Source organism: Pan paniscus, chromosome 4 (genome assembly GCF_029289425.2).
Source record: "Pan paniscus chromosome 4, NHGRI_mPanPan1-v2.0_pri, whole genome shotgun sequence".
NCBI lineage: Eukaryota > Metazoa > Chordata > Mammalia > Primates > Hominidae > Pan > Pan paniscus.
The window spans coordinates 134397292-134411895 of NC_073253.2; the positions used below are offsets into that span (position 1 = coordinate 134397292).

The following is a 14604-nucleotide window of genomic DNA, read 5'->3' on the forward strand; positions in this document are numbered from 1 at the left end:
CTGTGAAGCACATCATATTAGTCCCATAGGAGGACAGATATGGGGCTTTTCAAAATCACACTGCTCAGAAAAGCAGAGCAGAGATTGAAGTCCAGACCTGCCTGGCTCCAAAGCCCATACACAAGTTTTGACTCACTGCTATGATTCTTTCTTGGTCAGATGTCCTAATAAGTTGTGCCCTGAGAGCTGAGGGAATGACGCGGGATACTGAGATCACCTTAGCATATCTACCAGCACATGCCCTTCCTCAGCAAAGACTTCCATGGGCCAGGTAAGAAACCATAGTCCCAGTGAAAGAACAAGCACAACTAGCCTCACTCTGCCTAGGCAGTGTCCTGAACAGGAGAGAGAGAGAGGCAGGCCAGCCCTTGGTCAGCTGTGAAGTAAACCCCGTGCTCTGGTGCCTTCCCAGCTGGCTTCTCAGGGCTGCCTTCCACGCTGGATCATCAGTGCTCTCTTCTCCCTATCACCATCATTCCAAACACCAATTTCCTCTCAAGTGACTGGCAAGAAATCCTAGCTAAGGTGTTAGCTGACAACAGCTTACCATGTCACACTTCCTTGCGCTTGTATCCGAATAAGAGATTCTTAAAAACCAAAGCCTTCAAGATCCAAGAGAATGAATGAATCTCTAATGGTGGGTTGACAGACACTGTAACAGAGACAGACTGCCAGGGCAACGTTTTGGGACAGAAGCCTGCTTGACACAGCCCAAATTAAACCATAGAAGCAGCATCCCCATACTAAAAAACAACAGCTGACATTCATTAACCATTTATTGGCCATATTGTGCCAGTTTCAATGCCAGGTGCTTTATATATAATCATATTTAATCTACACTAAAACCTTAAGAGGGAGGTACCAACCCTGTTTTACAGATTAGGAAACAAAGCTCAGAAAGGGTCAAATTGCCAAAGTGGGAGGCAAAAGGGATCTTACGAAGGGCCTGTGCGCCTTCCACAAGGCTCCACTACTGTACCCGCCTCATTGTTTACCACCTTTTTCAAGGCCAGTAACACACAACCACAGCCCTTCAGCATCTACATGCCTCCTGAGATGTGGCATCCCGGGGAAGTACCACAGCAGGAGCCAGGAAGGAAAGCTGGCTCCAGATCATACTGTGATACACACAGCCGGCCTTTCCTGGGTGGGCATTAACCTGCCCCAATGCCTTTGGGGAGGACAATTCCAGGTCATCAGGAGCACTTACCTGGACTCCAGGCTCTGAAGAAAGGATCATAACCACCTCCACCCCATTTTCACTGTTGTGAAGGTGGCTGGCTGCATAATTTAGATTTTAAATGACATCAGGGCAGCAATTTTTATGGTATGAGAGAAAAGATGCTTCAACTCCTACTTGTGCTTAGCACATGATGAAAGATTATGACAAATGGATACAGCTTAGGAACAGACATAAGGATAAAAGCAGCTTCTGTTGATGAAAGTCAGTATTAACATTTTTCTGAGACTAGACTCAATAGAGCTAATATAAATGGGCCAGAATAATTATGCTCTGAAAGCTCATCTATTTGGTTGGACTATTATCCAAAAGGGACTTCCTAACTCGGTCCTTAAGTAAATTCATCAGCATGCCTTTGTTAATTGTGCATCTGCTAAAGCTCACGATGGGGAGCATGGCATCCTCATGAGGTACAAGTTGGGGAGGGGACACAGCCCTGGGCCCTCAAGGTTCTTTTCTGGGCCATTCCACCGCCAACCCATGCCAGAGACAGCCCCAACCTCACGCTGTAGCCAGTCCCATTCTCAGGGGCCCCTGGGATCCCATTCTTACTGTCCTTGAAGAATAGGCAAATAAACAGCACCAACAGGATCTCAGAGGGCATTAAAAACTTAAAAGGACTCATGACTCCTAACTGTATGTTTTCTCCTGCTCCACAAAGTGGGGGGAAAGGCAGAGAGGAAACAAATAATTTCAGAGAGAAGGTGGAAGCTTGCCATGAGCCAGAGGTGAACCACAGCTAAGCTGGATTGTTATTAAACTCATCACAATTGTCATTTGCACTTCAAGGACCTCCCGCTCCAGAGCTTCCAGCGCTTTATCCAACATTTAGTGGGAGCCCTGGGGGTTGGGGAAGGTGGCCAGGGGAGGGTGAAACTGTCAAATAACTGACAGTGGGAGCTTATCAAGGGAGAGGAGAGGGAGGGCATTAGGAGCTGGTCAAGGGCAGGCTGTTGCTGGGACAAGCCAAGTAAACAGGGCCAGGAACCGTAGTGTGCTGCAGCCAGGCCAAGCTCAGGGCCTTTCTGGGCATTCTCCTCCTGCCAGTGGCAATGGCAGAAGCCCTGAGCAGTAAGCTCTAGGTTAATGAAGTGTGGCCCAGAAAGAACAGGGAGCTACAGACAAAAGGAAGGAGGATACGGAGATGGAGATGAACTGAGAAAGTACAAGGGAGAGAGGAGTAGAGGAAGAAAAAGAGTCTTACTTGGAACTGATGCCCACCACACAGGCACTCAGCTTTTGGGAAGAATCCTGACATTCACAGCTCTCACAAACTGGCTGTGTGATTTTGGCCAAGTTACTTAATGTCTCTGAGTCTTAGTCTTCTCTTCAAAAGGAGAATAAAAACTGTAGCTGCCTACTTCATAGTGTTGTTGGGAGGATTAAATGAGAATACATTTAAAGCACTCACTACAAGGTTTGGTAAATGGAAGATTATAATTATGAATTTATCATCATCATCATATTTTCCCCAAAGGGAAACTGTGTCATAAGCTTTAAACAGAGGCCAGAAGACACAGGGATGGGGAGGAAGAAGTCTACCTACTCCATGATCCACTGCCAGCCACACTCACATAAGAAAGAAACACAGAGGCCCACCCTACTCCCACAACAGCCCTGGTGACAGGGAGGCCTTCTCAAGACCTCATCAAGGGTCCCTCCCATTTGCAATAAAGATATTTACCAGGTTCTGATGACTGAGGCGGAAGGTGAAGCAGGCGGCCATCAGCAGCCCAAGTAGCATGCCCAGAGGAGCCATCCTAGATGAAGGCAGGCTCTGGGGAGCCGTAGTCAGGGACCTGCAGGTGCAAGCATAGACAACAGAAGGTCAATGAAAAGCTAATGCTTGGTTCCCCCGCACTGTGATTCCCATGTCGTCACTTGCTCACATGTCAGACATTTCCTGCACAGAGGTATAACGAGTCTTCTACCACTTCTAGATAATTCTGAAGCCTCCATCTACCATGGTGGGTCCAGCCATCCAACAAGAGATATGCCCTGGCTAGAACCATACAGTCGATCAGGACTCCTGCATAAGCTATTACAGCCCCAGTCCCTTCCTTCTTCATTAGAACTTGTTATCAGGTTGTGGCGGGTGGTCTTGACTATAAGGAGAGAGGGAAACTAACCAACTGATCTGCATGTGAACAAACATGGGCACAAATCCACATAAGCCTTTATAACCACCCACTTCTAAAACACACCCATTATCCTACCTGAAGACAGATGGCATCAATATCCTCTAAGACAGCAAAGTTCGATATTCCCAAGTCACAAAACCTCTCACATCAGCTTTCAAACAGTCAAACAAATAAAAGTACAAGCCCCAGTAGCTATTAAAAGGACAGGCAAAGGTGGGAGGATCACTTGAGGCCAGAAGTTCACGACCAGCCTGAACAACACAGTGAGACCCTGTCTCCACAAAAAATTTAAAAAACAAAAAAATTAGCTAGGCATGGTGGTGTGAGCCTGTAGTCCCAACTATGTGGAAGGCTGAGGCAGGAAGACCACTTAAGCCCCAGAGGATGAGGCTGTAGTGACCCATGACTGCACTACTACAGTCCAGCCTGGGTGACAGAGTGAGACCCCATCCCTCCAAAAAAAAAAAAAAAATTAAAAGAATATAAGGATGGAAGGACATCCCATGTTCATGAATTAGAGACTTCATACTGTTAACAACAGTACTATCCAAAGCAACATACAGATTCAGAGCAATCTCTGTTAAAATCCCAATGGAGAAACTCATCTCTAAAACTCATATGACATTTCGGGGGACCCAGAATAGCCAAAACAATCTTAAAAATGAAGAAAGGGTCGGGTCTGGTGGCTCACACCTATAGTTCCAGCACTTTGCAAGGCCAATGGGTGGAGTGCCTGAGCTCAGGAGTTCAAGACCAGCCTGGGCAACATGGCAAAACCCCATCTCTACCAAAAATACAAAAATTGGCTGGGTGTGGTGGCACATGCCTGTAGTCCCAGCTACCTAGGAGGCTGAGGTGGGAGGATCGCGTGAGCCTGGGAGGCAAAGGTTGCGGTGAGCTGAGATCGCACCACTGCACTACAACCTGGGCAACAGAGTGAGTACCCATCTAAGAAAGTAAAAGAAGAAAGTTAGAGGACTCACTCTTCCTGATTTCAAAACTTACTACAAAGCTATAGTAATCAAAGGGTGATACTGGCATAAGGATGGACAGACAGACCAATGGAATAAAATTGAGAGTCCAGAAATAATGTCATATATGGCCAATTTTTGACAATGGTACCAAGACCATTCAATGAGAAAGGATAGTCTCTTTAACAAATGGTACTGGGACAACTGGATATCCACAAGTGTAAGAGTGAAGTTGGGGCCAGGTGTGGTGGCTCACGCCTGTAATCCCAGCCAAGGCGGGCAGATCACAAGGTCAGGAGATCAAGATCATCCTGGCTAACACAGTGAAACCCCATCTCTACTAAAAATACAAAAAATTAGCCGAGCATGGTGGCGGGTGCCTGTAGTCCCAGCTACTCAGGAGACTGAAGCCGGAGTATGGCGTGCACCCGGGAGGCAGAGCTTGCAGTGAGCCGAGATCACGCCACTGCATTCCAGCCTGGGCAACAGAGCGAGACTCCGTCTCAAAAATAATAATAAGAGTACAGTTGGACCCTTACCTTATATCATTTATAAAAACTAACTAGAAATGAATCAAAAACCTACATTTAAGAGCTAAAAGCATAAAACTTAGAAGGAAACATAGATGTAATCTTAACGACCTTGGATTTGGCACTGGTTTCTTAAATATGACACCAAAAGCATAGGCAACAAAAGAAAAATAGATATATTGGACTTCATCAAAATTAAAAAGCTTTTGGGTCTCAAAGGATATTATCAAATAGTGAAAAGACAGAATGGGAGAAAATATTTGTAAATCACATCTCTGTTACGGGTATATTGTCCAGAATGTGTTGAGAATTCCTAAATCTCAACGATAAAAAGACAAGTATCCCAATTTAAAAATGGGCAAAGGCAGGAGTTCAAGAACAGCCTGAGCAACATAGCTAGACCTCTTCTCTAAAAAAACAAATTAAAAATTTTTTAAATTAGCCAGGTGTGGTGGTGTGCACCTATAGTCCCAGCTACTTAGGAGGCTCGGGTGAGAAGATCTCTTGAGCCCAGGAGTTTGAGACCTCAGTGAGCTATGATAATGCCACTGTGCTCTGGCCTGGGCAACAGAGTGAGATTCTGTCACTAAAAAAAATAAAAAAAATTAAAATGGGCAAAGGACTTGAATAAACATTTCTCCAAAGAAGATATACAAATGGACAATAGGGACACGAAAAGGTTCTCAACATCATTAACCATGAGGGAAATGCAAATCAAAACCACAATGATACACCACTTCACACCCACAATGATGGCTGTAATTTTTTTTTTTTAAGTAAAATAACAAGTGTTGGTGAAGATGTGGATTAACTGGAACCCTCGTACATTGTTGGTGTAGATATAAAACAGTGCAGCCACTTGGGAATAGCTTGGTGGCTCCTCAGAAAGCTAAATATAGAATTAACATATGTCCCGGCAATTCCACTCCTAGGCATATCCCCCAAAGAATTGAAAACAGGGACTCAAACAGATATATGTACATCAATGTTCATTGCAGCATTATTCATGATACCCAAAAGGTGGAAACAATCCAAGTGCCATCAAAAGATGGATTTTCAAAATGTGGTATATACATACAATGGAATATTATTCAGCCATAAAAGGAATGAAATTCTGATACATGCTGCAACATGGAAGCTTGAAAACATTATCCCAAGTGAAATAAGTCAGACACAAAAGCTCAGATATTGTATGATTCTAATTATATGAAATATTTAGAACAGACAAATTCATTTAGATAGAAAGTAGAAAAGCAGTTACCGGGTTAAGGAAAAGGGGAAATGGAGAGTTACTCCTTAATAGGTAAAGAGTTTCTATTTGGAATAGTGAAAATATTCTAGTAAACTAGGATAGACGTCAAGAAAACTTAATCCAAATTAGCAAATGATCTAGGAAAGAAAGGCCGAAAGAAAAACAAAATAAAACAAGCAAAACAAACCAGAAAACCTTATGAAAATTCAAGATGTGTCAGTATTAGCCCAGACCCTTATAAGAGGTTTTAATATTTATCCCTCAGCCCCAGTATACCTCATTAGGCAGTTTACTCAATTGAGGCTTAAGTGAGTTAATTACAGGGCAGCACCTCTGAAGAATGCGGTGTTTACCTTTTCTCTATCCCACTCCTGCCACATTCCTCCCTGCTTCACCTTAAGAAATTGGACCTGTGGCATGATTGCAGTGGGACCCAAAGCGTGCCTGAACCCACTCTCAGAAGTCATTACCCCTCTGCCCTGCCCACATCTTCTCAGGGGTCGAAAGAAACTTTCCCTAAGGACATCTGCAGCCATGAAGGAAAACAGCCCTGCTGGACCGCCACTGTGCTAAAAAAGCACAGCCAAATGGAAAAGCAAAGGCTCGGGTACTAAAAATAGCTGCTACACTCACCCAGCAGCAAAAGCCTTAGCTTTCTGCCAGTTCCCCCCCTCTTTTTTTGCCGACAAAATGGAACGGCTGAGTGCCACGAGAGCTTCCCCCAGCAACCTGGCTCCCTGGGGCACCAATCACACTGAAAGACAGGGATTGAGTTCACAGCACCACACCAGGCTCTGGATAGGTGACTGGCCATCCCTGGGTGTGAGCAGGAGAGGGGCCAGGCTGGGTCAGGATGAACAAGGGCAAGGGGTCACCACAACAGGAGGGAGAAGGCTAGGGAGGCCTAGGGAGATGGTTCCTGAGAGGGCACAACCCTAGAGCTGCCTATACTGCTCTATACTTTTGTTAACGCTGCAGCCTTGGCTGTGGGGAGAAAAAGAATAAAGAATAGAAGTGGGGGACTCACAGCATTATTAGGACAACATACAACAAAACAAAGATTAACCCAAAGCCACAGATATCCCTCCCCTTCCATGAGATACTCATGTGTATACACACACACACACACACACACACACACACACACACACACACACACAGACACACACATACAGACACACAGTTATGAGCTTCCTTCTTACAGCTAGGGATCAACAACGAAACTGGTGCTGGGGAAAAAGAAGAGGAGGAAGAGCTAAATGAGAAGGAAATAGTCAAGGGCAAAGAAGACAAATGAGCAGAAGGGGGAGGCCCAGAAGGGACTGAGGAAGAAGAGGTCAGGGGCAGCTGATGCACACACAGCAGCTTCCCCCACTCCTTGGAGTGGGAAGAGGAGTGGAGGGTGAGAGAAATGGCAGCTCCCACAGGGCTCCCAGCCGTCTCTGTCTCCTGCACACACGCTAACACTGTCAGAAACATTTTCTGCCAATACTAAGGATGAGAGGTGGATTCACAAGTGGATCCTTCATCTTCCCTCAATAATTCCACATGGACTGCACAGCTGACCCAGTTATTGCCTCTATATATTTTTCCACAAAACAGGGAGAGAGAATGAGAGAGAGAAAGAGAGGACAAGAACATGGAGCTGAGGTGGGCAGTGGGAGAGGGATGGGGAGATTGAGAGGACTGAGGAGAGACCTAGGTGAGGCTGGGAGAAAGGTGTGAGATAGTTTCTCAGGCTTCACAGGGGCATTCAGAGAGCAAGAGCAAGTACAAACTGCAGCATGCAGGCACGGAAAACAGTGTTCTCCGTCCTTTTAAGGCCTGGCCTGCAGCCACATCACCTGGTCTTGGTCCTTACTCAAGAAGTGGCAGGCATAGTTTGCCCTGGGCTTTATGCTAAAGCTGAGGGAGAAGGGAAAGGGGGAAAGGGAAGTGGCACACAGCTATGCTTTGCCAGGATGGCCCACCATCACAAGCAGGGATAGAGGCAGCAGCAGTGGCAAAAGCCAGCTGCGGTCCCTGGCATAAGTAAAGCCAAAGTCATGGCATCCCATTGAGGCACAGTTTGGCACACCTGGCCTGATGATAGTGCCATTCCCAAACCACTTGCCACCCATAAACTCTGGGTTCGCCTGATCAATGGCCCCTGAATACCCTGCAAAAAAAAAAAAAAATCCTTCTCATCATCCTTGGCTTTCAATGGAGGACAGACCTACATCTTTACATTTATGGCCCTCTTCTGACATAAAATACCATCACTCTGTCCAGGAAAGGGGAAACTATTTCAGTGTCTCACCAGTAACTCTTTCCTTAAGTATCCTTGGGCTTTGGGACAGAAGAGATAATAAGGTACTTGAGATGCCCATTTTTCTATCAAAAGTGTCCATTTGTAGGCTGTACCTCTGCTTAAATAGAGGTTGGATGCACTCACCAATCTGTATTGCCAGCTTACTGCAGCCCAGAGCAGATGTTTGGGGAGCAGGTGGGAGGAGGCCACTCGGCCCCCACCTCTCTCAGTGCCTCATGTCTTCCATACAATTCAGACAAGACTGGGGGTGGGGATTGGGCCCTCTGTAAATAAGACGTCTCTTCTTAATGTCTTTTCTCCAGAATGGAAAACAAAAGAATGGGATGAGGATGGCAAGAAGCCAATAAAGGGAGAGGGAGCAGTATTGCTGGGTCTCTGGCAGCTTCTGACACACCTGGCAGGACCCATGGGCAGTAGCTGAGTTTCAGGACCAGAGCACAGAAAGAACTGGAAAAGGTTCTAAGTGTCCTGGACAAGCAAAGCCAACTCAGTAGCCTGCCATGGAGCCCTTGGAATTCCATCTTATAAAATGCTCATGTTATTAACCTACACTGTATGTTCATGTATTTGTTTTCCCGAATCTCCTGGGAAAAGTGAAAGGGCAAGAATTCCTACTTCCATTTTATAAGGAAGAAACTGAAGCAAAGAGACAAAAGAAACAAAAACACTGGGTAGTATAACACATGGACTTGAAGTCAGACAGACCTAAGGCCAATTCTTGGCTCTGCCACTTCCTAGCTATGTGATCTTGGACACAACTTCACTAGGCCTCAGTTTCTTCACCTATAAAATAGGTACATTAAGAATTTCTACTTCAAAGGCTGGTAGCGAGGATTAAATAAAGCAATGAATAGGAAGTACTGGGTACAGCACCTAGCATCTAATCATCACTCCATTTTTTTATTAGTTGTTTTGTTTGTTTTCTGAGACAGGGCCTCACTCTGTCACCCAGGCTGGAGTGCAATGACACAATCTCAGCTCACTGCAACCTCTGCTTCCCAAGCTCAAGCAATCCTCCCATCTCAGCCTCCTGAGTAGCTGGGACTACTACCGAGTAGCAGATATGGTGTGCCACCATACCTGGCTTTTTAAAATTTATTATTTTTGTAGAGATGGGGTTTCACCATGTTGCCCAGGCTGGTCTCAAACTCCTGGGCTCAACTGATCCACCCATATCAGCCTCCCAAAGTGTTGGGATTACAGTCCTGAGCCTCGGTGCCCAGCCCACTCCATCATTGGAATGGAAATGATGACTGCTGCCCTGGACCCGCAGCCCATCAGAGCCAGGCCAGGCAACTACTCTCCAAAGCTCCTGCTCCCTGTTAGATCCACACACTGTCCAGCTGACCCATGCCTCAAATGAGGACCAAAGCCTTTTGTTGGGTAGCTACTCCCAGGAGGTAAAGGAAATAAATATTAAAGGATGACCCTCCTGGCTGAAAATGGAGAAACCCAAGGCAGTTTTCTGCTGAGCCCCAAGGCAGACCCAGCCCACTCAGTGCTTTTCCTAGCATATTGGCATCCAGAGAGCCAAGCCACCAACATGCAGAACTGCCAGCTGCAGGAACAGCTGTAAGACAATCACCTGCTTTACAAACTGAAGGTTAGAGGATGAGCTCTTCCACAGACACACATTCATTACTATTTATGGGCTGCACAAACTCATATGCACACATACAGTCACTCACCTCTACACAAACAGAAGTGCACTACCTAATTTAAGCAGACAAATATGAAGCTGAAGAAACAACGCAAAGAGGACACTGAAAGGACGCCCCTGACAAGGAGAACAACGTGCAAAGGCTTAAGAAAAGAAATGGAATTTTAAAGAATAATTTGAAGGACAAGAAAAACAAGTTTGTAGTAGTCAGGCAAACAAGCTTTTCCCGCCTGAGACAATACTAAACAGAAAGTCAAGAGGCAGACAGCAATTAAATGGAAAGTCTTTGAACAGCAAAACAAATGTGGCTTCTAACTAGTCCAGCCCCCAGCTGGCAAGGTGGCTGGACTGGAACATCCCTGAGCCAGTGGCCATTTGTACAATGGGGATAATATCTCCCCTATGTTTTGAAGTCATGCCTAGGGCCAAGCAAAGAGGGACTGCTCTCAACAAACCCAAGGCACCCAAGAAAAAAGGTTATTAGAGGAGGCTGTTGGAGGGTAGAGGGTTCACAATGGATCCAAGCCTCTGCCTAACCAGAGAGCTACAAAGAGCTACAGAGAGCTACAAAATCCACCGTGCAGCCTGCAAGGGAGAACAGTGGCAGTACAGATGTTAGCCCTGCCAGAGGGCACAGGGAGCCAAGAAGGGCTCCACAGGCCCAGCTGGGAATAGGCACCTGGAAGGAAGGCAACATGGGATGGGATGAAATGGGAAGGGCAGTGAGGAGCATTGCTAGCCCTTTCTCTGTACTCCCAGAGGTGGAACATGACCTACTCCATTCCCACTCCAGTAGAGAAGAATACAGATCTTCAAGAAGGGAGCTAAACAAACTAGCAAAAAAAAAAAAAAAAAAAAAAAAAAAAAAAAAAAAAACTGCAATCACAGAGACAAAAGTTAGTGCATCCAATGAAAAGAAATCACATGACACAATCGGGCATGGTGGCTCACACCTGTAATCCCAGTACTTTGGGAGGCCAAGGCAGGCAGATCACTTGAGGTCAGGAGCTCGAGACCAGCCTGGCCAACATGGCAAAACCCCATCTCTACTAAAAATACAAAAAAATTATCCGGGTGTCATGGTGCACGCCTATAATCCCAGCTACTCGGGAGGCTGAGACAGGAGAATCTCTTGAACCTAGGAAGCAGAGGTTGCAGTGAGACGAGATCGTGCCTCTGCACTCTAGCCTGGGTGACAGAGTGAGGCTCTGTCTCAAAATTAGAAAAAAAAGAAATCACATGACAAGCAGAGTGACTGAATAAAAAGCCTAGCCTGGCCCTCTCCAGATCTGTCCTACTTGGCCACAGCTTGCAAAGAATCTGAATGCTAGAAGTGAGCTTAAGGCTCAATCTTTATTTGGACTGCTAAAGACCCAGAAGACATGGCAGGCACTCAATACCTACATAGAGAACAATTGGAATTCAATGCCATTAGGCGTGGAACTTATCAATGGATCCAGGAAGGCTGTGGCAACCTCATACCTGTTGAAGACGAAGAGGTAGACAGGTCTAAGGCAGGGCAAGAGTTTCAGTGCTATCAACACAGAGGTGATCATCAAAGCAACAGGAGCAGAGCGACTATCTTTCTAGGGAGAAACCTTAGAGAGAAAAGGACAGTGGACCAAGCATAGTCTTCAACTCATGGCTGCACGTTAGGAAAAGGGAGCAAGCAAGGAAACCAGAGGAGCAGCCACATGATTAGTGCAGACCTACACAGGTCAAGAGAGTGGAGAATCATGAGAAAATCCAGTTGTAGGCAACAATGTCAGGAGATCAGTCACTGGATTTGGCAATGAGGCAGTCAGAGGGCCCTTCAAAAGAGTGTCCACAGATGAAGACATAGAGGCACAAGGGTAGGCCACTCCAAAAGGCTCAATGGGTCCACTAAATTTTGAAGATTTGAGGCCACATTTCTAAATGTGATTTTTCAACATTTCACTAAAGTCTTAATGAGAAAAGAGAAAAAAAAATTCCTCCATGGGTGCAACAGACGGATTCTTCAATATCATACATAAGTTCCTATGATTGATGAAGAGCTACCCCACAACACACATGACCTCAGGACAATGATGGGAATCAGTCACTCCAGCAGAAGGAGGGGGCAGGGAGGTAAAATTTCTAAGAAGAAACTCCCATCAGACACAATTCTACCTTCTCTGGGCTCTCAGCCATGCCTCAGACTGCCCGGAGGCTTTAGTCCTTCCACTTTGTGGAACTGTAATAATAACTCCGCCATGGCGGAGACAGAGAAATACCCCAGTGCCACCCCTTCCCCCAGCATTCAAGTATACTATCTGGGCATCCCAGAGGAAAATTAATTCTGTCAAATAATAATTATAGTCAACATTTATAGAGAATTTTCCATGTTGCAAGCAAAGTATTAAGTTCATTTACTCTTCACGACAACCCTCTGAGGTGGTTCCAATATGCTGCTCATTTTACCCATGAGGGGACCAAAATTCAGAGAGGTTAAGTAACGTGCCAGAGTTCATGCAGCCACAGAGCAGTAGAGTCAGAATTCAAAGCCAGTTTGGCCCCAAAAGCCATGCTCTTTCCATAGCCGTGCTGTCTCTCGAGGGGTCTGTGAAATCAGCCACAGAAACTGGACTCATCATTTTATTTGTTCTGCAACAGTATAAATAAAAAGGCACATTTTGTGTCAGGACAGAAATTTTTTTTTTAATTTTATTATTATTATACTTTAAGTTTTAGGGTACATGTGCACAATGTGCACGTTTGTTACATATGTATGCATGTGCAATGTTGGTGTGCTGCACCCATTAACTCGTCATTTAGCATTAGGTATATCTCCTAATGCTATCCCTCCCACCTCCCCCAACCCCACAACAGTCCCTGGTGTGTGATGTTCCCCTTCCTGTGTCCATGTGTTCTCATTGTTCAATTCCCACCTCTGAATGGGTGCTGGGAAAACTGGCTAGCCATATGTAGAAAGGACAGAAATTTTTAAATGAGCCTACTGGGGCCCTCTTGTGGAAAGACCCACCTCTACCATGTTCTAGTTTCTGCACCACACACGAACACACACCACACACACGTGCACACACACACATACCACACACAGGCACCTTGATTACTAAATGCCCTTGGCACAGACCAGCCAAGGCATAGGCACAGGCATTCAGGAAGAAGAAATCCCTTGACTCAGATTGCAGCCAGGCTTCCTTTGTGACTTGATCCCTTAAACTCCTATCACTCAAGCTTCCTAGCTATACACGAAGCAAAAGCATCCCTGCTCCCCTTCATGGAGCCCAGTGCCAGGCACACACACACATACACACACACACACACACACAAACCACAACCACACACACCATGTATATACACACACCCAACTGTCTGGCAAGAACTTGACACCTCGCCCCTCCATGCAGAAAATACACAAGACAGAAGTATTTCTACATGGCAGACAAAGACGGAGTCGTCTTTGGTGAATGGGGCTTGCCTAAGCATACCAGCAGTTGACCAGATGAATCAGAGGAATACTCAGGTCCTAGTCTGTACTTTCCAGTAGGTCCTAGACTGTAAGCTCCTAGCAAGATACAGACAAGGGGACCTACCCCTTATACCTGATCCTTGACCCTGCCTGAGGTACCGGGAGTGATCAGCCCATGTCTGATAACAACCAAGGTTACAAGAAGCTCCATTCCCTTCCAACCCACTCCAGTGTAATAGGAAGAATGCAGGCTCTGGATTTTGAGCCAAGTCTCCCCTACTAGCTGTGTGACTTTGGGCCAGATGCTTAACCTCTACAAGTTTCAACCCCTTCATCTATAAGGGGACTTGATAGTAACTATTTAGTATGACTGTCTATATTAAATGAGATGACATAGAGCATATAGCACAGTGCCTGACACAAAATGAGGGCTCATAAAGCTTATAGCTCTCACTACTATTATTAGAGAAAATTCTGAGCAAAGAATAGGATAAGCAAAAGCAGCGAGGGCTTCACCCCCATACAGAACTGTCTTCTGTTCTGACAACCAAGCCCCTCTTTGGAGACTAGCTTCCCTGAGCCACAAGTCGGCCCACACACCTGGACTATACTCTGGGTGGTTACAGACACATTTCCATTGAAACCTTTAAGCGATGCTGGCTGGCTCTGCATCAGTGCCAGCTGACTGACATCAAACACTTCAGAGTCCCGCTTCCTGATGACTCAGGCCTGTCTCCAAATTCCTGCTGCCACTCTCCTACCTCTAAGGGGGAGTCAGGGAGAGTAGGAACAGCCAGGGCAAATGCAGCTGACCTAGACTGCTGGGACCACTGTAGACAGATGCAGCTAGCATCCAGGGACTAAGGGTCCCAGGGCTTTTCTTCCCTCCCCTTTTAAAATAGTAACTGGATCTCCTGACAGTATGTGCGATGGGCTTTCTCTATAGCCTGCTCCCAAAGAACACCAGGGACTTTCACACCACAGTCATCCAGATACCACGGTCAGGGTTCGAGAGGAGGAGAGATCAGAATTCATCTTTCCTTTC

At 45.9% G+C, this 14604-nt stretch overlaps 1 protein-coding gene across 3 annotated transcripts in view; it reads right to left on the minus strand.

Moving 5' to 3' along the window:
* SIL1 (SIL1 nucleotide exchange factor) overlaps positions 1–14604 on the minus strand; it is a 248200-nt gene that overhangs the window by 176196 nt on the left and 57400 nt on the right. For 2 of the 3 annotated variants that reach the window (XM_008954583.4, XM_063604245.1), the window contains exon 2: positions 2925–3039. In XM_008954583.4, coding sequence (XP_008952831.2) covers positions 2925–2999 — 75 coding nt within the window. In that variant the 5' untranslated portion in view covers positions 3000–3039. Of the gene's footprint in view, positions 1–1210; positions 1319–2924; positions 3040–14604 lie in introns of those variants that run through there. The other variant, XM_034960598.3, reaches the window with a different exon arrangement.